Here is a 26,385-nt window from a genome sequence, read left to right on the forward strand (position 1 = left end):
AGTGGTTTTGCTCTGCGGTGTCATATTTTTTTCTGTATAAACTAATGGATGGCCACAGTGACGCCGCATATTGGTTTGTGGACTGCTGTTCTAAAGCCTCAAATTCGGCATTTTGGCTACACACACATGTCAGGGAGAAAACACTCAAGCCAGAAGTGGGGGGTTTCATTTGAATACGTGTTGTTTTTAAATTACACATTAACACTTAATTTGATACTCAAAATGTTATAGCTTTAAGCCTCTGGTACCATAGTTTTACATTTCCCAATGCTGCATAACCACCACTGGCACTAACACTGTAACAAAATCATGTGCATACAATTTCAAAACTGAGTTTATCTTAAGACATTTTATTATTATTTTCAATTGACGGTATCAGCCAAAAACATTGAAAATGAAAATCATATCTTGGCAATGGAACAAGAGGTTTTCTGGACAAACAGAGGTGGAGAAATCAATACCAGTTCCATCACAGACTATAATTAGATCAATTCAAACACAGTTGTTTGTTGTTTTGTTTGACTATATATTGTATCTAATGCAAAGTTAAAAGAGCGAGGGAATGGAGGGGTCAATGAAGCCGGGGTCAAGGTTTGGGAGATATCAACGGGTCAAAAGGTCATTTCTGTGGAATGACGGGTTTGGGCTTTTGGTCAGGAGTTGCAAGTCAGGCACAGCTTGGATGGCAGGGACGATCATGAGGTCAGAAATGGTAAAGGACATGGGGGAGAGTTGAGAAGGTGAAAAGCTGCTGTAGAGGTTTCAGACAGGTCATGGTTAGGGTCAAGAGGTCAGGTTGCAGAAAATGGGGGTTTGAGGGGGGAAGAGCCGTTGCGTGCTGACAGTGCACTTACTCGTTCTGATGTTGTAACTTTAGGAGGGGGTTGGGGAAAGGATGGGGGGGGTGTCTGGCACATGCACCTGGTATATGTCGCCAGGCAGCTGGATGTGGGTGTGGTCTCGGGAGAGCAGGGCAGGCAGAGAAAATGATGATACACAACAAGAGAGGAGGAAAAGTCACATTGGCTCCCTGCAGAGGACAATTTCCAGCTCGCCACGGTAGAGCTTCCCTCCGTCAGACAGGCTCATGATGCTCTGCTTGTAGCCTGTCAGGCTCTTCACGTCCACATCCTGAAGGAGACGGAGGAGCATGTGATTAGAGTCAGTAGTGCCAATAAGTGACATTAAGAAGACAGTACAACCCATTCTCATTGCAAACTCATAAAATGCCGCCGCTTTGACAGTCTTTTTGCCAATAAGATTGCAATGCTAAAAGTCACCTTTTGCGTCCGCATGAAACACTGCTCAGCAGCATCGGGTGAGAATGGGCCGGATGGAACCGGTCACCTTGTTATTATACACCTGTGGACAACCGGACAGCACCTGCTGCATCACTTGAGACTACAGCCGGATGGAACCTGTCATGTCCACAGGAAATGCAGCAGGATGGCGTCAGCTTGAAACGCTGCCAGTAAAGACTTAATATAACATTGATGATCTTGTACTATTTGAAATAAGGTAATATGCATACATTTGGTGCAAAATTGGCCCCTTTATATTCAACTAACCCTCACTGCAAAAACAGTCCAGTTTGCACAGATCCAATAGCCACACACAGTTACTGTGACATTATGAGCGTCTTCAGAGAGCTGGTAAGCACTGGAACACATTTAAAAGGGGTGTTACACCCACACTTTTACAGTGATCATGCCAGCAGTGATCGTAGCCATGCGAAGGCATCGTTGTGCCTCTGTGCCTTATACATCAGGGCCTGTAGCTTGTGGTCTGAAAATATTGGGTTCCCTTTTCTCTCTGCTATTAGGCAGGTTTTCACTAACCCTCAAACTGCGCAAATTGAAATTGTGAATATAAAATACACCTAAAGGAAACACGTCACTTTACAAAATACCTGCTATTTATTGCAAAAAAGTTTTTGAGCTCACATGAGGTGATATTTCAGACTATTTGAAAAAGCCATATTTAAAAGCCACTTTTTTGGTTTTTATAGGTCACATGATGCTATGGCTATGCACTTGTCGGTCCCTACAAGAGGTGTTATTGCATTGCATAACTCTTTAAAAGGTGAGCAGATCATCTGGAGGTTTTGAATCCACAATTCCTCTCTGAAATAGAGTATCGCCTCCCACAAATCCCTCATACCATATGTGGCTGCTCCAACATATAAGAGGTTTGCCTTTCCATTATCACTCACATAACTCGCCAACGCTGCGTTCAGTTGGAAATAATGATGGCTAGTGTGGTGGCTGCAATAGAAATAGACCTGCTAATGTTTTGAACATCCATCGCCATGCTTTTTGAAACGTTATTGTGAGAGGAGAAGCCATGGATGATTTATAACACATCATGCTGCATTTAGGGAGGCTAAACCCTTGTCCTGATGGAAGCATCTGACACTCAACATGAGGGGGATGTTGTGAGTCCAAGACACTAGACCGAGCTTTTGCGCTGACTTGAGATCGAGCAAATAGCTGTTGCAAGTGATGCAAAATTCATGGTGCCATCAGCAGCCACAATCCATTCTTTGTGAAATCGCCCATGAGATTGCTGTCAATGATCCATACAGATGCACATTAAATAATCAGCAAAAAAGCTGACACACCAGAAAAACCAGGGCTACTGATGGTCCAACATTGACTAACAGCCAACCATTGGCTCTTAGTTTACTATGTATACACACACACACCATATCATGCACTGGTATACAAAATGCCAGTGAAGTTTTACCAAAGCCCCCCATCTTACCTTCTTGTTTTTCTGGTAAAGGTCTCGTAGCAGGGCATCCAACTCCTGCTCATCGATGTAGCCATTTCCATCCTGAAAGAAGACAGAAACACAACTGTTACTTTCATCTCTAAATATTCAGAGTAGACTGAATGCAGACTTCGAAACATAATGAAACTGCAGCCATTTACACAACAGCTCAACAATATGTAGCTGCCTGTTACGCCTGGTTTTGTTTTGTTTTCTTTCTTTTAACAATATCTTTATTTGGGGTTTTCAATTATAACAGATATGACATAGAAATAAAATGCTCTTGGCAGCAAATATTATATATATCATATAATTATTGTATACCATAAAATGAAAAGTCAAACCAAAAACAAAACTCTTAAAGATTACACTGCCTACAACACTTAATATTCTTATTTCCGATTGCCCAGCCCCACCCCTTTCTTTGGTTTTATTGGTCTTTATCAACATTTTGTTTCAAAAAGTCCATGAAGCTCCCTCATATATTTTCGAAAACTGCCGGCCTTCTTTTTAAATATATGTTAGTTTTTCCAAAGCAACACATGTTGAAAAATCCTTGATATATTCCTTCTATCCTATAGTTATTGCTTTCTTAGCTTGTAAGAGACACATGTCAGTTAGCGCACAGTCACTCTTTCTGGTAGTAAAACCACCTGGATAAATACCCAAGATACACAACTTTTCAGTTTTGTTTTCTGGCGAGCCATATCAAGAACCTCCCTCCAAAAACTTTTGAGCACGTTACATTCCCACAAGCACTGAGCAATGAGTGTGCCTTTGGCATTGTTTCCTTTATAGGCATGTGTCTGATGGATTTTGTTTTGTTTTCACCAAATAATCCAGCATTCCTTCCCAAACAGTGTGTACCGGCTATATTTAGATCCCGAGCTTCCTGATTTCTGAGCCCTGCTCTGCTGCTCAACATTATTCAATATTTTATGGCAGCCATCATGAAAGCCTCAGCCAAATGGCCGTTCATGAATGATGATTTAAAAAAGACTCCCCATTCACAACTCTGTAAAGGGGGTTAGCTGTAAAGTCAATATGGAGCCACTTTGCTAATTAATGAGTTATGTCTCACAGTAGTGTTTAGAGTTTGGGGCCAAGAAATAAGTCCAAATTGTTGGAAACGTTCCCTTGGCAAGTGCAGCTAAATCCCGTTCTGTTCATCTAGGCTCAGTCTCAAGATGACTTCAGAGCTGAGCGGTTTGCCAGTCTTATTTTTTTCTTTGGGAGACGCTCTTTGATGTTTACAAAGCTAGACTGAAGTGTCCCAGATCTTGGGAATAAAGTGCTGTTTATTTTCACTTTAAGGATGAAAGAGCTGCGACTCTGCAGAACAATGGGAAAGCGGAGCAACATCAGGTATCAGCTGGTCTGTTGAAGTTGCGTGCCATCTTGGATTTTCAGACATTTTCAGGGCCTCGCACGGTTTGGGGCTGTGGCACTGTGAGCCATGTTAGCATTCAGCTGACCGATCGCACGCTGCCCTGCCTACGATCTCTCAGCACCAGTGACAGCGGCTGCTGTGTTTCAGCTGCAGGGGCTGAGCTCATAACAAAATGATGAAACTAATTACACCCATAAATGGGAGTGCTCCATCCGCACAGATAGACTACATGAATGGACCGCAGCAGCTCATCTATAATTGAATATTCAACCCTGTCCTCTGCAAGTGAGCTGGAGAGTGCTTGCCTTCAGTCCAACCCGAGACAGGAGCATGCACGCAACCACCCACCCACTGCGATAAGAGCTGGCCCTGTTAAATGGGGCCTAAACAGTTGCAAGAAATAAAAAGAAAATAGAAAAGCTTAAAGGTTCGTCACTGGCCTTGGAAATACTAGTTTGACAAAAAGTTCTTAACAAATCAACCAACTGACAATTTATTGAGAGTTTTTCCCAATCATCATTGGTAGATTAAAAAAAAAAAAAACGTGTCTGAAAGTTCTGGAAAATGTAGAACTTAATAATGTTAACAATATGTAATTAAGTAATTGTAAATAATAATGACCAATGGTGTTTTGTCAAGGTTTTATAGCCATGAAACTGTAGTGTCAGATCATTTTATAGGTACAGCCAAATATGGAACATACAATCGCCTCTTATTAGGATTTTTGCGTGCACTGTTCACACAGACAGCATTTTTGCCGCCATGGTGCTGCAGAATTGCCTGCTGCTATGTTTTTCAGCAAATTAGAAAATAGTACTCCACAAATTTATGAAGCCATGCAAGCCACTGCATTGTCAGCAACACATTAGCTGCTAGCCGCAGGCTCAGCCACCTTCATGCTGAGAACCGTGTGCAGACAACCTTTGAATCATAGATGAGCTCTGAGTATTATTCCATTTTTCTTCTCTAAAGCCTCTTTTCCACTGCACAAAAAAAATGCTAACATCTGACTTTTTAATGCAATAGCGAAGACACAGCATTCACAGCCAGGACAAATGACTCGCAGTAGTCACAAATAATTATCACCTCCGGCTCCGATCAGCATTGACAGAAACAAAACACCTGGGTGAACTCGCAACGAGACACAGTGATGCGCATACACAAACTACCGTATGTCTCAACCTAAGCAGCATTCAAACATCGATCCGAATTAGTCTGCAGTGGGTTTGAAAGAGAGACCGAATAAGTAAGAGATATATTGAGAGAAGTAACCACTGTTAAGTTTTCACAGACCTCCATCCATGCTGCTTTCTACTGTTTGCTGGTGTGTCTGTGACATCAAACGGACACACCAAAACAACAACCCCACACACAAAAAGGCATACTCTTCTGCTGCTGCAGAGCCGTGTACACACATTTGCTCCACTGGCAATGGGAAAGGAGTCTATGTCCTATTTTTAGCAGGTTTACCTGTGTTTAAAAAAGCTGTGTGCATGCACTAATTTGGGTGGAAAAGGGATTTGATGGTTTCTTAATCTAAAACTTCTACCTAGGCCTACATCACATCCCTAAAACAAACTTTCCCGAGATCTCAAGATGCATCAAATCACATTCTTCCAACAGACCAAACACTGATATTGTGTTGTAATTAAATGGCAATACAATATTCAAAATGTAACATTAACAGTGCACAAGGACTCTGCCAAACACACTAAATATGTACATTAAATACATTTTTTCACTCCAAAATCAAGTACTTGTAGTATCTATCCTTTAGAGAGTTGATTTTTTTAAATCTTCAAGGTTGTTTATAACTAACAATAGCAGTATACAGAAGTATTTAGCACAGAACTGAGCTAACAGCTAGGCTACCTGGAGCACTGGTGCTGTGCCACATAAAACTGAGTTGTTTATTTCCTCGGAAATTGATTCAGCCTTTTCACAGCTACCTAGATTATGGCTGCTCCCTCAGGCTGACAAAAACTCACAAGATATCATAAATAAGAAAAATGATTTCGCAGATGTACAGCTCTCCCTTGTAACTCTGCTGAGTTCCCGTCTGTCTTGTATCATATTGCTCCCTGTAGTCCCTCCCCACCAATCTCCTGCTAATGTGGAAAATGTGGCCATTAACTGAGCCACTGCTCAACCACCCTGAGTTGTTTACAAAGGGACAGGTGCGCCAAGCTTAACTCATTTCCCTAGGTAGTTGGGGAGCGCCCAAGGCGCAAAACAAGGAATTTGCATATTCAGGGTTTTTGAAAAAAGGGAAACTCCAAAACAAACAGTGCTGAGTCATCCAGACAACTTGCCTTAAGAGTCTAGACTCTTTTTATTTTTTAATTTTTTTTAACTCTGTTGCAATTTGCTCTGGCACATTCCTCAAGTCGTGTCACGACGTTGATATATTACCTTTGCTGTCGCCATACCCTTAAACCATCATATACTGAATGGAGAATTTTTGGGAAGGTATGAAATATTATATACCACCCAATCTTAGTCATTACAATTTCAGCAAGTGAGATAAATGCATGTTGAAAGATCGCAATATTGCACTCAGGAATTTTAGTTGAAAGACAGTTTCAGTGGAAAACCACACTTTAAAGGGTAACTATTGTTTTTTATTGGTGCCTTTTGAGTTCAGTTAAATGTTCAATTTGTGCAATAAAAAAATGTTGGCAATAATTTTCTTTCATTTTTTCATACAATTTGTATTTTATTTTATTTTAGCATTATACAGAAAGGCAGAACTGAGAGTATTTTGTGTTTTCGTTGCATTTGTCTCATTTCAGGGCTGGATGATATCACTTTAAAAATATCACAATATTTTTAGGCTTTATCACAATATATGATATGTATCCAATATTTTGGAATGTCTTCTAAACTACTATAAAATACTATAAGACACAGTTATTCAATGAACTACAGTTAAAAAATAAAGTGGCTACTGCCATAAAATGAAGTTAAATAAAATACTGTTAAATACCGCCTCGTCTCAGGCTGGAGGAGTTAATGTTTTTGCTTTGTACTTGAAGCAGTTGGATGTTCACGTTAAATTCATTTATACATTGTAAATTAAAAGTATCTAATGTGGCCACCATTCAAAAAAGTTTAGACTACCCTCATTTATCCCAAAACGCTAGTGGCAGAGAGGCTAAACCAGGAGTATGGCCAGACTTTAGCTGTGCTGTTTGGGAGTGGACGGAAAATAGTGGACGATTATATTTATTACCACCTTAAATAAAATGTCACCTACCTTGTCATAGTATGTGAAGATGGCATTGAACTGGTCAGTAGTCAACTTGACACCCTGTGAAAACACGGTTTGACTTTATGAGACAACAGATTACCAAACAGCAGAAGCCACAGTAAAACAAAACTCATCCAACTCATAACTTAATTTTAATTTTTTTTTTTTTTTTTTTTTAAATAGCTGCTGCATAGTACGTATTTCAGTTAAACTGTGTTTAATGTAGTCATTTTGTTTGAAAAGAACATTTCTTTCTGCCCCGTGTTTGTCCCATCGGCTACCTCGAATTTGAGTAAGAAATTCTCCTGGACGGGGAGGAGCCTGCGGGAGAGAGGGACTTCATTAGCGGACACAATAGTTTGTGAAATTATTCAAATCCAGTAACGGTGAATGAACATCAGCAGGCAGCATGTTTCAACATTTAAACAGGCAAGAAAAAGTGTACATTACCTCGCCATCTCTGACAGGCCCAACTTCCCATCTCCATTCAGATCAAACATCCTGAGCTACAAAGTGGAAGCAGAACAGAGACAGGGAGGGACAGAGGCGAGAGACTGAAAGGAAAGTTTTTTATAGGTATGTGCTGTCAAGATGAAAGCAAATATGTGACTGAGAAACAGAATGGACAGCCATAAAGTTTCTACCTTTATTGTACATACACAACTTTTTTTTTCAAAGTTCTGAATGTTTAACAGAGGACCAGTAAAGGGACTGTCCATAAAACAGGCTTCAACTACTTTTTTTTTTTTTTTTTTACAGAATAATAACCTAAAAGCTCTCATTTTTGAGGGAGACTGAAGGAGAAAAGAATACAAAAGAGAAAAATCAGATTTTCTTAATATTACATTTCCCTTAAAGAAAAGTTAGAGGCGAGCTGCTAATATTTTGTTATTACACATATATTTGGTATGAAACAAAAAGGAGGCCAATTTGTTGACAAATAATTTCTTGTCTTGTGAAAAGACGTATTAGTGACTACCGGATGTGCTGAGTGGTATCGCACTCACAATAGACCAAGGAACCCCCCAGAAATATTTCAGATGGCTGGCCACATGGGTCACTGAAAATCTTGGGGTGGGAAAACATTAAAACCATTGGCTGGTGAAGTGAATAAAATCAATCATTTTGTCACAATGCCATGATCTGATGGGATTCCTCGGGTCCTTGCGTCCATGTGTCACTTTTATACACTCAACCTACCGAAACACAATTGTGGACCAACTCCCCAATGCCAGTGGCCCACCAGCAGGATAATGCACTCTGTCACATCACAAAAACTTTTCAGGAATGGCCGGAGGAATATGATTAAGAGCTTGACTGAAACAAACTGTTGTATAATGTTGTTTTTGTCTGGCGCAAACCTTGTGTCTCCACATTTCACTAATTTCTTTTTTTTTTCCTAATAAATTAATTCTGTTGATTCCCCTCCACGTCTATCAGTGGGTTTTTACCATTTCTCAACCAATGAAATGTATTTTTAAAACATTTCTTACTATCTCCATTGGATCCTGTTAAAAACCTTTTTTTTCCTAATTCCTGAGGTTCGTGCCTGACATCAGCGATATACAACAGTTAGTTTCAACCAAGCAATTTCATTGGTCCAGAGGTATTCCATGAGTGCTGATATACAGTACAACATCACTGGGACTTTTATTTCTGCGTGTATCACTCCGCTTTACAGCTGCTCTAAACCATTAATTAGCCAAACATTAACTGTTGGTAATTATCTAACGTTACCGTAGATTGTATCAGTGCTTGAAGAGCGAGGAAATCTCCTCTGAGCGGTATCATTGCTCAGAAAATACATGAACAAATTTCCGCCTCGTGCAAAAGCCCTCGACCTGCAGCCCAAGAGGGGAGCAGCTGCCATGGACGGATCTGATATACCGCCGTTCTCTGGGTCATGCTGTCGTACTGAATATCATCAAGGCTTTGATTCGTTCGTAGGCTGAGTGCTGAAGATAGTAATTCATTTTAATTTTTCAGATCTCTAAAACTTGCTTGCTTCTGTGGTGGAGCCACAGATTTAAAAAATGTGTCATGAAGGTATAAAGAATAATGACCAAGTGTATCAGTTTGTTGTGGAGGCTGCTTCAGAAAATCAGGTCAGGTCAACGCTGGAGCTTCCAGGAAGAAGCAGATGTTCAGGCATCTGTGCTGTAAACACACAACCTGCAAGGCATGATGGGTCACAACCACCCAGCCGAACAGCGCCGCTGCCACCAACACGATAGATCTGAGGTCCTCCAGGCCAGACCGACACTCGAGATATATCTCCGTCAAGACTGCATATGGCTGACTGTGTCTCCCTAAGATTAATTAGTGTTTTTGAGATTTTACTTATTATTTGACTTTAGTTAGGACTGGGTGACATAGAGAAAATTTAATATAATAACATATGTAACTAAATACCTGATAACGATATTGTGACCATGTTGTAGGTTTGACTATTGGTGCTTTCACAAAATATTTACTCAGTGAGGTTTTGATAAATATAATCAGTAATGTGGATATAATGACTAAATGAGCTGAAACACTTACTGTAATGCAGCTTTTAAGATCAGAAATATTCAATACTTCAAGTGTTACAATGTGCAAAATATCAAACGATATCCAGTGTCATATCACGATATGGATATAATATTAACAGAATTCCTATGCAGCCCTTAGTATAGTCATTGTTTAATTTTTCTACCTTCTTAAGAGACACTGATGCAAAATTAGCACCTCATTTCTGTTTTCTCCATTTTTTTCTGAGCAGAGAGAATCTAGTTTACTACACTGTGGCAAAAAGTGTCTTCTTGCAGCAAAACAACATCTTTAAACACAACATTTTGATTGTGACATAAAATCTGGGTAAAACACACTTTAAATTGACTGCCTCCCTTCAAAATATATAAAAATGAAAAGAATGAGTACTATGTTATTGTAACTGAAGATAAAATGTAGTCCAACATATTAGTGATAACTGTCCTGTTACAATGAGACTCCACATTGTGTGTATGAGTGAGTGTGTGTTTGTGTGTATGAGTGTGTACTTATAAATGCTTCATAATGAGAACCGAAACACGTGTGAGTGTGAGTGTGTGTGTGTGTGTGTGTGTGTGTGTGTGTGTGTGTGTGTGTGACTTACTATGGTCTGTGTGTACTCCTGGAGCTTCTGGTCATCATAGTGTCTGTTAGCCTTCTCCAGCAGGTCTGACAGAAAGCCCTGAGGACAGAGACACACAGAAATAAAAAAAAAAAGAAATAAATAAATGAGGAAGATAATGCAGTAGTAAGTATGTAGTAAGTCGTACTATGCAATAAGTATAGCATATAAGGGGTCAACACTTTCCTCAATTGAAAAAAAAAAAACTAAGCAAGGCTTTACTTCAGTGATACTCAACTTACGGCCCACAGGTCAAATCTGAACCCCCCAACCACTTTATAATTCAGAATAAAAATAAAGTGATTCACGCTGGGAAATGGTTTTGTACTTTTGGTACACATAAGTGCATAAAACAGCATCAGAGGTCCTAGCTAAGCCCCTATTTTCCTAAAATCCTAGAAATGTCCAAAAATCTGAGAAATGTCCTATAATCAGAGAAATTTCCTTAAATCCTACAAACAACACAAGCAAAGTAGAGTATCCTCTTGCAAACTTAAAATATTGCACAGTTTGTTTTTCAGTTTGGGGATTTCCACGTTTTCATATTAGTTGATGAGTAAAGAAAGTGAACAAATTAAGAAGGAAAACGCAGAGAAAAGGTTGAAACAAAAAGAAAAAAGGAAGGAAGGAAGAATGTAAAAGACCAAAAAAGGAAAAGATGCATGAAGAGAGAAAAAATGATGATATCAGTGATATTAATTATAATCGATCTGTTTTGTCTGTGAAATCCTGCTCCGCACTTATGAGTAAGTAAAGCCATTAGGTAAGAAGTCCAGCAGTTATCTCAATCTATTCTTGTTCAGCACTCGAGTCAATACTCTCGGATATTTTCTACGTCTGCTCACAGTCATGCGAGGTTAGACATGTCTGCTGATCTCATCTGCATCTTTCCGCTTTCAAAAGGCCACACCTGAGTAACTCATCTGCACCTGGTCAGCTGGAAGAAATGTGATCCCACATCAACCCAAGCAGCCTAATCTGTACATGACACCTACAGTATAATCACTGACCCCAAACATGTCTAACTCCCCAGCATGGCGCTCTTTCCTTTATATTATTTGACATATTTCCTAGAGGTGTTGAAGTGAACAACATTTGTGCAATCTGAAAAGCCTTTTCACATCTGAATCCTCACCTGAAAAAAACACTCATGGTCACTGGAGGATTTCCTGTAGAGCAGCAAGTGAACTCTCCTCTGTCAAAAGCTGCTGCCTGGCTTTACTGACCCATATGTTCACATGTATCAAAGAAAAAAAAATCACTCTGAAACCCCTCTGAGATAAATACTTTGAAATGTTGATTTCAGAAATGACTGTGCAAAGATTACATCTTCAGCTATACTTACTATGTCAGTTTCTTATGTTTGTATCTTTGAAGTCAGATATGAAAATGCATATTTTTTTTAGATATTTTAATGGCCTTAAAAGTTTAACTTTTCCAGAAATACACTTATTCTGTCTTGCTGAAAACTAGCTAAGAAGACAGATACAGCTCTCATGTCTGTTCACTGAACATGAAGATAATGCTAAACAATGAATGTATTTCAGTAAAAGTGAATGACACTGGGAATTGTTTTGGTACTTGCTGCCAGAGTACATACAACTGTATCAAAATGGAGCTTGTTTCTCAACAAAGGGGGAGAATCCCTCACACCCCCTGACAAAGGTTGTAGCTAAGCTCGTAATATCCTAAAATCCCAGAAACATGTAACAAATTAGCGCCCCACGAATACTGTTGTTTTTGTTGGTTTTGTAGCAAACATGAAGTTATGTAGTTAATGTTAAGTTACAAAGGCTAGATTTAGGAAAATATACATGGTGACAATGCACCTTGGGAAACACAAAGTTCATTAACACTGAACTGGTGCCCTGGGAAAAAGTCCTGTGCTTGTTTGACCCTTTCACTGCTCCACCTGCGTCTTTATGTAAAACTTTGCTGCACTGGTCTCATGATTGCAGCCTTCCTGAGTCTTAGAGTTATGCACAAATTACTGACTCATGATAATGTGTTTTATATACAAATTGTGATGCATTACTCTTCTTAGGTATACGGACAAACAGTGCAGCCTGTCCGTCTTTATATACAACATCTATAGTGGCAACAGGAAATTAGCTTTGTGTTGACAGATTTAGAATCCATATGATAGTAAAGTAGTTACTGATCATAACACAAAAAATGTAAATGATTATTTTTGTCTCTTTTTTTTCTTTCTTTTTATTGGGGCAACACAATAAAATATCTAGAATGCGATAAATGAATAAAAATATCCATACAGTTAAGACATTTAATCTACACTATTACACTCAAAATTAATTAATTAATGATAGGTGAAATACATGGAGGGGAAAAACAAAATAAAAACATTACAGTGGTTTAAAATATACATGTAAAGGTGTAAATAAAATGTAAATGATTACAGGAAAAGATAGGCAACATGGTTTAAGTAGACCCTTAAGTGGCTACTAGCTGTTGGTAATTACAGTTTGGGGTAGGTGCTCTTTAGTGAGCATTTGGATGTGCATTGAATGTGTGTGGGAGAGAGAAAGAAAGAAAGAAAAAAGACAAAACAAAATATGAATAAATTTAAACAAGTAAGCAAAATAAATAACTGGTATTTGCAATATCTGTATTTTGGTTATGCTTGTCTTTTGGATTCAAATGTGGACATATTACTAGTAAGGCTGGGCGACATGGAGAAAATCAAATATCACAATATTTTTGATAAAATAACTTAAAACTGATAATTCTGATGATATTGTAGAGTATATTATTGGTGTTGTCGCAAAATATTTACGCAATGACACAATAAATAGTCATCGGTATTGTGGATATATAAGTGAGATGGCATCAAAGTAAAACGAATTTATCACAAAAAAAGTGCCAGTGGAGGATCCCCTGCACCCCTGGAAACATCCTAAAATGTTTCTAGAAAAATCGTAGCGAAGTTGTGAAATCCCAGAAACCTCCTTGAATCCTAGAAACACCCTAAAATCACAAAGACGGCCTAAAATCCTAGATATGTCCTTGAAGTCCTAGAAATGTGCTGAAGTCATAGAGATTGTAGAGAAGTCTAAAAATCCTAGAAATGTCTGAAAATCCTAAGAATGTCCTAGAAAAAATCCTAAAAATGTCCAAAAATCCTAGAAATATCCTGAAATCCACCAAATTTCCTAAAATACAAGAAATGCCCAAAAATCCTAAAAAAGTCCTAAAGTCCTAGAAATGTCCTAAAATTGTAGAAATATCCTTAAATCCCAGAAATCTTTGGATAACATCGGGCTGCTGCGACTGACCCCTGCCCTCCAGTCATTTTGCCAAAGTGGACCCCAAGCAAAGCAAGCTGAGTAACACTGACTGAGGATATTATGACTTCCAAAATCTAATATGATTTTTGTCTCATATCATGATATCGATATAATATTGACGTGCCCAGCCTTAATTATCAGCAATATCACAGAGAATTCATTTCCATGAATGAGTTGCAGTATCACCGAGGATCATATATTTACAACATACCTTCAGTTCATTTGCTTCAATGTAGCCACTGCGATCTGTATCATATCGCCTCCATGCCTGAAAAAAAATCAACAAAACAAAAGAGTTAGTGGATTAAAAGTGTTTTTTCAGCACTGATGCACAAAGACACTCTTCTCCTGAGTGATTTACATTTCTGCCGCCCCCCTCCCCCCTTACATAGATCCTCTCTGACCAAACCCCGGCTTGCTCTTTAACTGCGCAAACAGTTTGATTTTTCTCCGGTGCACAGCAGAAATCGTTCCGGGGGGACGACCACAAAAGCCCGGACCGTCACTGTAATCAAACAGTCTTCAATACGATCCCACTCGCCCGCATACAGAGCAGAGGGCATCCAGAGACACACAGAGAAATGAGCAAGGCAGAGAAAGTCATTTTAATGAATGTTTTAATCTAGCAGCTGTCCCTGTCCAAAGAAGGGCTCCTTATCAAAGATGGATGGCCTTTCTCCTTCTCCTCTCCTCCTCCTCCTCCGCCCTTTCTGCTCCTCCTCTGGGCTCTGCAGTGAGGAGCTACAGTGGTGTTATCCATTATATATGACTCTGAAAATAGAAGGTTCTGCTTCCTCATTCTAACCCTTTAAAACCCTCCCTGCCCCCTTCCTCCTCCCCTGCACCCTTCAACAAAGACTGATTAATCCCCCTCTCTTGTTTTATGCTCCCAAACTCCAGCTCTCAACTTCCCATCGACATTTCATTTACGTCCTCTCTGTTCCCACTTTCTCTTGTTTGCCCTTTGTATCCGTCTCTCTCCGGCACCTTCACTTTCACTCATCCTCCTCCTCCCATTTCATTACTCTCTTTCCCAGTATGACACAGGAGACAAGGACAGCCTCTTCCCTACATGTAATTGGTTTCTAATTGGCTCCGTTCTTTCATTGCGGCAGATCTAACATGAAATCTGCCATTTTCTTATCTCCTAGAGGTATTTTGTGGAATAAATGATTTCCCTTTCTAGTACCTTTCAACACACATCTTGCTCCACTGAAGGCTTTTTGTTATTCCTACAGTCATTCATTATTCATTGTTCACAGCAGCACTAAACTTGTTTATACTGTGCTTTGAACTTAAATAGATTCTTAAACACACAACTTGGCGGCTGTACAGTCACAGAACAGAGACGGCAACCATAAACTCTGTGTGATGATAATGTCTCACTGCTCGCTGGGCTGTGCAATATATCAATATCATCAACTTGCGCAATAAAACGTCACAGCACTGCAATATTGAACCCGGAGTTTTTTAAGTTAGTTGAAAGAGAGAATCGGTAGAAAATGGCAATTTTAAAATTTAACTATCATTCTTTTGGTGCTGCAGAGTGTCACAAGGCGGGTTTCAATTACAGATTTGCGCAAAACTTAAACAATATTTTTTGAAATGTCAATAAAATAAAATTGCGAAAAGACTCCACCGAGCGATGTTATGTGACGTCTCCCCTCGCGATAACATTCGAAGAAGCATGGCGATGGATGTTCAAAACATTCGCAGGTTTATTTCTATTGCAGCCAGTGCACTAGCCGTCACTAGCGAGCGATAATGGAAAGACACGCAGCTTATACGTGAGAGCGGCCACGTATGAGGGATTTCTGGGAGCTGATAGTCCACGATGTCACAGAGGAACTGTGGATTCAAATCTTCCGGATGATTGTGATGTCAGCTCTTGTAGCGCCTGCTGCAGCACGCCAAAGGGAGCCGGTTCCTACTGACAAGTGCATAGCTATAGCGTCAAGTGACCTATAAAAGCCAAAAAACGATTTCCATGGCAGTTTTGCTGAATATGACTTTTTCTAAATCGCCTGAAATACCACCTCATGCAAGGTTGAAAACTTTTTTGCATTAAATGGGAGTTTTTTGGAAATTGACGTGTTTGCATTAAGCGTACTTTATATAATAGAATTTAAATTTGAGGGTTGATGGAAACCCAGTGACATTCTGCTGTGTCCTGGTGCTGTCATACTTTTGGGAAGACTGGACTAAGTTGCCTTCATTAGCTAGTGTGTCTCTCTTTTTAGTTTACTGTGTTTTTCTCTTTTGTGTCCCTGTGCTGTCTTTTCCTCATTAACCATCTGAACACCTGTCCTGCATCTCGTTAGTCCTTTCTGCTCCTCACTCGCTAACAGCCAATCAGCTCGCTGCCTGTTCTTCTGCCTCATCACCTTATTCCTCTCTGTCCTTTTTCTCCACCTGCACTTCAACCCTCATTAGTCTACTTTGTATTTTAAGTCCTGGTTTTCAGTTCGGTTTGTCCTTGATTTTGTTGTGTGATGTTCAGTTGCTGTCCCCTTGAAATATAAAGTGATCTATTGAGTTCCTGGTGCCGGTCCTCTCCTGCGTTTGGGTCCACCTGCTCCACATCTCATGACACTAAGGCACTTTACATTCACCAGTGTTATTCAGCATCTATCAAGATATCTTCAAGCAATGCCACTGAGAGATGCACCAAAAGTGATTTCACCTCCTCTCCAGCCAAACGTGCCTCGGGGTCATTCATGCAGCTGTTTATTTTCCACTTGTACAGATTTTAAGGATGGAGTGTCCTTGTCTTTTGTTCTTTTCTGCTTCGAACCCATCTCCTGACAGGAACTGAATCAATCACGATTGATGTTCAGGTCCACGCTGAGCATTGGGATTTGGGAGTTGTGAGTATCAGCCTCTCTGCACCCATAACAACCCATAACTTCTCTGCGTAGACCAGCAGCGGAGACATTCCCATGCATCTTTGGAGAACCATTTACAGCCTAAGTAATTAACACTGCCCAGGTACTGAGCATAAAACATTAGCACTAATGTTCACTACATTAATTCTTTCCTCCTTTTAAGTCAGACCTTTGTTTTGCAGCTGAAACAACAAAGAACAGGAGGGTTTACATTCAGTGCGTTTACATGCACAGTTAAGTCGAGCTACGGTTATAGCTCGATTAGGCCATTTAATTAGACTTGTGTCCTTGTCCAAGTATGCGAGCACCAGGGGAGAATCAATTTATCGACAAAATTCTGTCTGTCTTCACAACAGTAGGTGGCGTTATGACCCTTTTTAGCTGGTTGCTATGGGATCATCTGGTTGAACTGTTACATCACATACCAAAGAAGTTAGAAAGTGGCATGCAATGCATGTTGAACGGTGAAAACATGGATTTTTCCGCTCTGTACATTTGGTATTTACTCTACTACTTTTTGTTGATGCCTTATTTTGTTTTCTTCCCTTCTTGTGTTTTTCCCTGCTTTCTTCTACAAATTTATGCTGTTCGACTTGCCTAAGGCCGGAGATATACTTGCTGTTTAACCTGTTTTTGAGTACACGCGTCCAGCTGCATCACAAGTGCTTGGGTATATATACTTGCCTATACGCGACACGTCAGCAGAGGGCCGTATACAACTAACGGAGGGGATATAAACAACAGACATGACGACGCTCGAGGAGGTTACTGTTATGTTAATGCTAAGATCAAGGCAGAAAAGGCCACAGTGGCGACATCGGTGGTACGTAAGGTCCTAAATCAAGCCCACCGGGACAGTTAATAAAAACAAGTATAATTCCAGCCAAAGCCAGTTCAGGTCCAACTGAGAAATACACATTAGAGAATAAATCGACCCCTGACTGCATTATCTAGGAGTATTAGTCCTCATCATGTCCTCATCATGTAAAGTCTACATCATGTAAATGTACTGAGTGATCAAAACGCTAAATGAAGGAGACATTTCAAACTATTCAAAGCTCCTTTTATCTCTGCTAAAGGGATTTATACCACAGCTGTCTTTTAAAGACCTCTCCCTGCTCACTTAGCCTTGATTTTTTTTTCTACAGCCGATGTTTAGGATGAGCCAGGTGTGGCTGCTCCGATTGTGATCCAACTGCTAGATCTCAAAGGCAGAAATGGGCAGCCGTGTGCAATGGAGGCAGAGAGTCTGCGTTTTTCTTTCCACACTACTCCAGTTTATTTCACTAATTAGTTCACCTTCAACCATAGACAGGGAATTAATCCGTGAAATTAGCTAGTAGGCAGGAATGAGAACATGCAGGCTGTCTCCCCTCCACGGTTGACCGACTCTGGTCTATAATGTATGGTTGGTTAGAGTAAGTGTGTCTTGACTAATGGCCTTTCTTAGCAAACAAGAAGCCTTTGTACGAAAAGTATCACAAAGAACTGATCAAATGACAGAGTTCAGCAGGAGGGAGACATCAGCTTTGCATAAATAATTATATATACCAGCCCATCGACACACACATTGAGAAACACTCTCTTACCGCCATAAACTCAGCGCTGGAGCTGACAAACTGTCTGAAGCAGAGCAGGAAGTTCTCTTCAGTCGGGAGAATCTGGGCCAGCTGGAGAGAGAAATGACAGGAAAAGGGGAGTGGTGAGAACAAAAGATGGTTGGGCTGGTATGTCGGGAGATGATGGAGACTGGGGGAGCTTTTTGTCTGCAAACCCTCAAATGGGCAACTCATACATAAATAATTGAGAGCCATAACCTCAGAAGCCGGGTTATGCCCAAGTTAGATTTTCTTTTCTTAAATCATGTTTTTGGTTTGAACGAAGATGATTTTTACCCCACGACTGAGCCTAAAACCTATTGGCAGAATTTCCATGCTGCTGGTGAATTATTGATATTGCAGAGGTCCTCCTTCTTGCATCTCTTTCAAATGGCACTCCGAAAATGAAAGCAATATCCAAAAATGGCACTCATAAAGACTGTATTTATGCAATCGATCGGAGTATTGACCAAAGACTCTGAAGCCTCTCACTTGTACTGTATTCCTCTGGCTCTGTGAATTTTCTCAGTTTTTCCTTTTTACAACTTTTTCTCACCCTTAATAGAAAGCACACAGGAAGCAGTTTCCCCTGTCTCCAGTCTTTATACCGAACTGAGACAGCTGGCTGCTGGCTGTGGCTACATAGTAGTACCATAGATTATATATAAAGATGGATAACATGACAGTTCCTCTAAAGTGTAACTTTTCGATTTCAATCGCCCCCTGGTGTCTGGCTGCAGTACAGGTCATAAAGCCTGCACCTTCCATGTTAGTGAATGGGACAAGACCAAACTCAAAGCACACACCAAAATACATTTTTCCCAAAGATGGTTTCTGTCACTGAAGGAAGTTTTCGTCACCCTGATGTTTGTTCAAGTGTTTTGCAGTTTGCGGGAAATTTCTTGTCAAGTTGTTTTTTCTTTTTTTCCCATTAGGTTTTTTTTTTCTTTTTTAAAGAGAAAAAGAAATCAAACCAATAAAAAAGAGTGGTATCAATCTTTGCCTTTGATTTTTTGGGCAAGAAGGCAAATGAGCTAAATGCCCAAATGTCAATCTACTCCTTCAATGAGATTACCAGGCTTAATAATTTTTTTCAAAAAAGCACCAAGGCCTTACCTCAGACATCTCAATTCTTCCATCTTTATTCTTGTCAAACTTCTGCATGAACTCCTTCATCTTTTCTCTGAATGTGGGGTTTGAAGGGTCCTAGAAAACATTTTATTCTCAGCACAAGTGAAACCTGCGAGGTCAGCATGTGTTAATCCATGTTTAATCTCTAGTCCTTGAACTCACCACTCCTGCTCCTCTCCGGGCCATCTCCAACTCCCTGAAGAAGTTCTCCAACTCCTTCCCCTCGATGTAGCCATTACCTAGGAGACAGACAGACCATAAACATATGTCATCGCTACACGCCACAAAGAGGTTTTCCAGTACTGCTGACATGCAAAAAAAAAACCATCAGCACATATGTGGTGACAGTGTCACGGTGTCAAACAGATCCCTGCGTGGCTCGGTTTAGCTCTGGGTATTGATTCAAACATGAGCCTTTTACCAGTAACTCTCTTCCTTCCCCTCTGGCTCAATAGATCAGACTATTGACTGACACGATGCAAACTGATCACTCCTCAAAGACTGTGTTCACAGGGTTGTATGCAAGGAGAAGCTATATATGGAAGATTGTTTTTCTGGGATTTTGAAGGTGATGATCCACCGGCAGCTTCTTTTATTCCACGGAGATCAATACTGCCTTCAGCGGGGAGTTAGGCAAATGGCACAAATCAATATCAATAACAGTGTACTGAGACAATTTCTCTGTCTTTTAGGATCATTTAGGCTTGTGAAAGCCATGATATTTTGTCATGAGGAAGTAAAGCTCAGCTGATGTTTTAAAGGGATAGTTCAACCCAAATGAAAATTAAGTCATTATCTACTCTAGTTTTATAGTCCACAAAACACTGCTGGAGGTTTGCGGGGAAAAGGCAAAATGGTGACCAGGATTAACACATATAAAAAATACATAATAAAACCATAGGATGTCTCCATACTGCTCGTCCAAAGTAGTCCAAGTTTCCTGAAGCCCCAACATGCCAACTTGTTTTGAAAAATGTCACTAGCATCATGTTTGTAGCCTTGTTGTAGCCTGCAGAAGCAGAGCTCATGGTATCTGCACACTAGTGTTTACATGCTACATAGAAGCCTCCCGCACACACAAAGAGAGAGCCTTGTGGAGTTAGCAGCAACAACAAAATAGAAGATTTAAAACCGCTGTGTGTGGGGAAGACTTCCAGGTAGTATGTAAACACTGGCATGCAGATACCACGAGCTCTTGGTGGCACACTAGGGCTACAACAAGGCTAAAAACATGATGCTAGTGACATTTTTCAAAACAACTTGGCACATTGGGGCTACAGGACACAGTATGGAGACATTTTGTGGTTTTATTATGTAATTTTTTTAACGTTTGAATTCTGGTCACCATTTTCTTCAATTGTTTGGGAGATGATTGCAACACCTTTTCCCCATGAACCTCCGGGAGTGTTTTGTGGACTATAAAACTAAACGACTTTCCATTAGCATGAGGGTGAGTAGATAATGACTGAATTTTCATTTTTGAGTGAACTCTTTAAGATGTTTTGTTTTACTGAATGCTGTCGATCAATTTGACAGACTAAAAGTCACTTTTGTCAAATGTGCTCCTAAGATGGGATTCTGTCATGTCAAACTTAGCTCAAGTTGATTTCCTCCTTATATTATTTCATCCTCACCTCTGGTGCCCTGCTGCCCTGACAGTACCCATTCAGAAGACGATCGAGTACGCCCGCTTCACCCAGGTAGTCTGTGAACGCGTGCCAATATTCTATCAACAAGCACGCTGAATAGCTGGACAGATGGCTCCAAACGATGTGACTAGCTGCTTCAATAAAACCCTGGAAGGCAGAGCTGCCTCATTAAACTCTAACAAAGATTATTATGCCATCCACTTCCTCCCCTCTCCCTCTAACTCGCCCATCTCTTTCTGTCATCTTCCATCTAACTCCCTCTCCCTATCCAGCCAACATCTTAGCGTCTTTGTTCTATCCATGGAAATGTTTTGTGCGTGTGTGGGCACGCGCACGTTCCTTAGTGATGTTATCGAAACTCATGAATACAAGCTCTGCTGTTTCAATAAATGGGACAGTAAAATGCCTCGCTGCTATCGAGCCTCCCTCCTGTGGGTCTTATTGACATTTAGCACTCTGGAGAGAAATGGCCTGCTTGATAATTAAACACAGTAAGACGTGATTGACTACAAGGCGAATGACATAAAATGACAATAAAAATAGATTTACGAATACATTTTGCTGGAGCGGCTGTCATACCTTCAAAAAATGTGGCAATAGATTCATACACCCCATTATTTTTATGCATAAGGGAGCATCTGTTTGTTCTGGGCTTCTGCAGATATAGAATCAGGGACTGTTCTTTATTTATCAGAGGAGGGGGGTGGCTGGGGTGTAACTTTTTTTTCCCCACATATTTCCATGGATGAAAATTCAAGACTTCTCCAAAATTTTTCAAGGACCAATGACACTTTTTTCTTTTCCCACTTGCCCATAATTTTTCAAACATAACTGATTCAAACTCTATTCAAATATAACTTCAGCTAGCTGTCAGACAAGGAAAGACTAAACACAGGGAGAAAATGAAAACACGTATGTGATGGTTAACAAAAACATCACACATCGACGCAAATTTGAGCTATGTTACGTCAACAGCTACAGTAATGAGATTTACCCTGATGTGACATTTTGTGGACAGTTATCCACAGAAGATTACTTTAACAATTTCATTACATACCAAAAAACATGCCTTTAAAATCAGCCGGTGGGTTTTCAGGCTCAGAGATTATTTAAAATAAATACAATATACGACCACTTTCAGTTGTATGTCCCTCACCTCAGCTTAAAAAAAACAAACAAAACACAAGTCTCTTCCCAGTGCTTAAAAAACAGGGACTGTACTTTATTTATCAGAGTAGGGGGTGGCTGTGGGGTGACGTCTTTTTATTTTATTTTATTTATTTATTTTTGTTTGTTTGTTTGTTTTTAATATCTTGATATCTATCCTCCCGGACCTACAAATATTGTTCCTTGACCCTTCCTGAGTGACCCTTCCTCAACCATAAATAACCTTATTTCACAGTTTATGGCTGTAATAAATGATGTGATTTTGGCAGTTTTTAAGGAAGCACTTTTCAAACTCGCTGGTCGATTTTGGGGGGTTCAGAGGCTATTTAAAATAAATACAATATACAGCCACTAAAAGCTGTATGTCTCTTCCCTAGAACAAAAAACCCCAAAATAAAAACAAAAAATATAAAATACCTCATCATTGCTTAAAAAAATAATAATAAAATGGGAATGAACTTTACTAATCAGAGTAGGGAGTTGGCTAGGGGTGACTTTTTTTCTTTTTTTTTTTTTTTTTTTTACATCTCGACCTTCCCCAAAGGTAGAAACTTTTTCTTCCTTTTCAGCGTCCTTGAGTGACTATGGGAAAATGTGCTCCAGCATAAATAACTATATTTCAAAGTTTCTAGCTATGACACTTTGTGTAATTTTGGAGATTTCTAAAGAAATGGTGCTTTTCAAACCCACTTGTGGTTTTAGGTTTCCCAGGGTATTTAAAATTGATACAAAATACAGCCAAATTAAGCTGAATGTCCCTTTCGTAAGCAAAATCAAAACTCATAACCTTGACGCTTAAAAAATTATTTGAAGTGCCTCCCCTGTTTTGCACCACCACCCCCCATCCCCCACTTATAAATTACATACAGTCCCTAAGTGCATTCTGTTCTAATCAACCTTTAAGCCACAACAACATGCTTAAAGTACCCTATGTTATATGTACTGCAGCCTAATTATAGTGTGTTAATGTTGCAGTAAACTGCCCTGAAACCATCAAGTGAACACTGAAATACTCTGAAAGTCAATGTCAACATTAATGTGCAGGAAAAAAAAGTCACTGCCAGCAGATACATTTTATGGCTGACTTCAACTCACTTCCACATCATTCAATTTAAATGTCAAATAACTCGTTTTATATGCCGTAATGAGGGCGCTCCTACCAACTTGCTTACATATACTTTGGGTCTCTTTGCACAAGCACTTAAAGCTTGCACCAACCAGCAAGATAAAAGGTTTCCAAAACCACTTTTGGCCCAAATACACACTCTTTTTGGATACTGCGTCATTACATTCCCGGGAGACGCTGGTAAAGACGCTTCAACTCCTCTGATTCTGATTCTAAAATTCAACCCCAACACAGGAAAACTCTCAAAGTGGGCAGCTGTGCCAACTAAGTGCATATTTAAAGCCTATATAAAGTGCATTTGCCTTTCAAAAGAGAGTGCAGCCCTGTCTATTCAAATATTTTGTGTTGAGATCACAGCGGGGTCACTTCAGGAAGCCGGTTTTGCCTCCTGAATTTCCATATCCAGGTTAATAAAAATAATTGACAGCAAATGCTCTATAATTAGCAAAAAGGAACTGCAGTTGTTTCCTCTCTCAGCTTTGAAGTGATTGAATCGAGAAGGCCTGACAAGAGACGGCAGAGAAAGATGAGAGGGACGCAGAGCGGAGGAGCTGCGAGAGTCGCAATCCAGATGAGACTTGATCCGGGACCAACAGGGGAATATGTGGTTTCATCATCTGTGGGTGCATCGCCTCCTGTGTATTTTTATCTGCAACTCAAGAGATGTTTACTCAATCTGAGCAAACAAATTAGCTCTCCTTTTTCTTTCTCGCGAGCTGGAAGACACTCCCAGTAATGAGTGTAGAAATCAAACACTGTAGCCAAATCTGTTGATGCACTCTGGCTGTATTTGATTTGCAAAGTGGCTCATTGAAAAGCACGATATGTAAAGCAGCAGCAGGACTTAAACACCTGGGTGGTAGGAATGATATCCTAAGGAGTAAAAACTATACTTCGTCTGCGCGTTGGCTCATATAGAGAAGCTCAGCTCCTGAGCCCCTCCACATCATGCATCTCCTCATTGTGCCCTGATTTCCCCGTGGAATACATTTCTGCATGCGTGCAAGCATCAAAACAGATTGCATTAACAATGAATACCCGGGAGGATGTGTGTAAAACAAAATAGGTGTAACACACTCGCCTTGATTGCAGGTGTATTTGAACACCTCAAGAAAGGTGACTAAACGAGCAAGAGCGAGGACTGTCTGATAACGACAGCTGGGAATCAGTCTCATATGTCCAACATCAAAAAAAAGGCCTATACTTTTCAGATTGATCACTGAGGACTTTTTCGCTTCTCAGAAGAGTTTCATCAGCACTTTTTATCAAAATGTCCTCAATCCACTGAAGAGGATTTCCACGAGGCTTTCACTGGCAATTTGTTTCACAGAGGAGGAATTTGTCCCGTGTCATGCTGTCACACTGCAACACTGACACATGCATACAGAGATATTTGCAGAAAGACTAAACTGACAAATCTGCACGGAGGCAAACAGCACCGACGCAAGACGGAGAGAGACACTGATCCAGATTGAGACTGAAGAAACGGGGCGTGTGAAGCGGGGAGGAGGAGGTCACTGAATAAATTAGTAGATGGGACAATTTCATCAAATCCATTTTCACACTGTGATTCTTCCACTGCATACGGCACGTCACCACCTGACAGACTGCACTTATCGATGAATGAGATAAGCCAATGTTTGATTGATAATGGATATAAATACAAGGAGCATTAGGCAGAGCCAATCACTTATAGGGAACAACCAAACTGTCAATAGGTTAACCCACTGAATGAAATGAACTCAATGAAATGGTGAATTGATTGCAAAATAACATGTTTAAATCAATTAATTACTGGAAAACTACAATGTCAGAGTCATGCATTGTTCTCTTGGAGCTCATAAAAATGAATAGAGGGAAGAAAAAAGGCTGTACTAATGCATTTGAACTTTGATTCACTTGCCTTCTTCAGATAATTCTAACAATTGTTTGGGGTTCTTTTAATAAAAATCATTTTTTTAAATAATTAATTTAAAACATTGGGTTTTTTAAAAATCATTTTATTTATTATTTGATTGAAAGTTTTCTCATGGGAAATAATGCATCTGTCTGTGCATTTCAATCACCAGGTGGTGCGGGGAGAGGTCCGCATCAATAATTAATTTTCGAAAGGTCGAACTTTTTTTAAGGGTTGCAGCAATTCGGTATGTCTGCAATCAGCTCACACTCCCATTAATCTATCAAACTTCAAGTAAAGAATATTAGCATGAAGTTAATACAAAATCGTCCCCAAAATTGATGTTATAGAATCCCATATTACATTATGGCTTCTTAAAAAGTCGCTTTTTTATCCGACAAAAAAAAACAAACAAACTGTGGCGTTATTGTCTGTAATTCGCTTTTGTTGGGGGATTAATTAATTATCACTAAATAAATACCAAACTGTCCCCATAATTCAGCCTCCAGAACCCATTTTATATTATGTTTTTTTGTTGTTTTTTTAAAAAAAAGTCACCTTAATACACGAAAAATAAAACACAAAAATAAACTTTTGTTGTGGTGTACTGGTCGGTTATTTTCAGCTTCATGACGCTTTTAAAGGAGGATTAATTTCAGTCTTTTTTGTTCATTTGCCTGCATTTCTTCTTCATGGGCTGCAATTTACAGCAGTCACATATCTTTCAGTAATCTTTCTTTGCAATAACTTTTTTAGAAAGTGACCTACCGTCAGCGTCGAAATGTTTCCAAATGTCGAGGAACTGGGATGCGGTGACCTCGGCCAGGTGCAGGTGAGGAGGCTGCTGTGCTTTATTTGCCATGATGCTCTCGACGGATGCTGCTGCTGCTGCAGGTCAGACGCCAGAAACAAATCCGCTAACTTTTCTGTGCCTCGTGTTCAAACGCACCCCACACTGTGGCCCCGGCACGCCGCCCGCCGCTTTTTAACCCCGGCGCAGGAGCCGTAGCGCCGCTGCACCGCCGCTTGGGGCGCACTGCCACCGACACACATCCATCTGAGTC

General features: G+C 40.0%; 1 protein-coding gene across 1 annotated transcript; it reads right to left on the minus strand.

Moving 5' to 3' along the window:
- Positions 1-330: 330 nt before the first annotated feature.
- On the minus strand, positions 331-26,306 carry calb2a (calbindin 2a). The gene is made up of 11 exons (XM_042496413.2): positions 26,090-26,306; positions 19,645-19,721; positions 19,468-19,557; positions 18,343-18,423; positions 14,080-14,136; positions 10,546-10,623; positions 7,863-7,918; positions 7,694-7,733; positions 7,419-7,472; positions 2,764-2,835; positions 331-1,131 (listed from the first exon to the last, which is right to left on the minus strand). The coding sequence occupies exons 1-11, from the start codon at positions 26,181-26,183 to the stop codon at positions 1,018-1,020; spliced, it is 813 nt and encodes a 270-aa protein (XP_042352347.1). The 5' UTR covers positions 26,184-26,306; the 3' UTR covers positions 331-1,017.
- Positions 26,307-26,385: the final 79 nt, after the last annotated feature.

Source organism: Plectropomus leopardus, chromosome 7, assembly GCF_026936395.1.
Source record: "Plectropomus leopardus strain MGB_pleo_1.0 chromosome 7, ASM2693639v1, whole genome shotgun sequence".
NCBI lineage: Eukaryota > Metazoa > Chordata > Actinopteri > Perciformes > Serranidae > Plectropomus > Plectropomus leopardus.

Coding starts and splice junctions, on each gene's coding strand:
- calb2a (XM_042496413.2), bottom strand. CDS start 26,183: ATGGCAAATAAAGCACAGCAGCCTCCTCACCTGCACCTGGCCGAGGTC. Junction 2,836..7,418: donor TCTTCACATACTATGACAAG/GTAGGTGACATT, acceptor GTCTTCTTTCAG/GATGGAAATGGCTACATCGA. Junction 1,132..2,763: donor TTTACCAGAAAAACAAGAAG/GTAAGATGGGGG, acceptor CGTCTCCTTCAG/GATGTGGACGTGAAGAGCCT.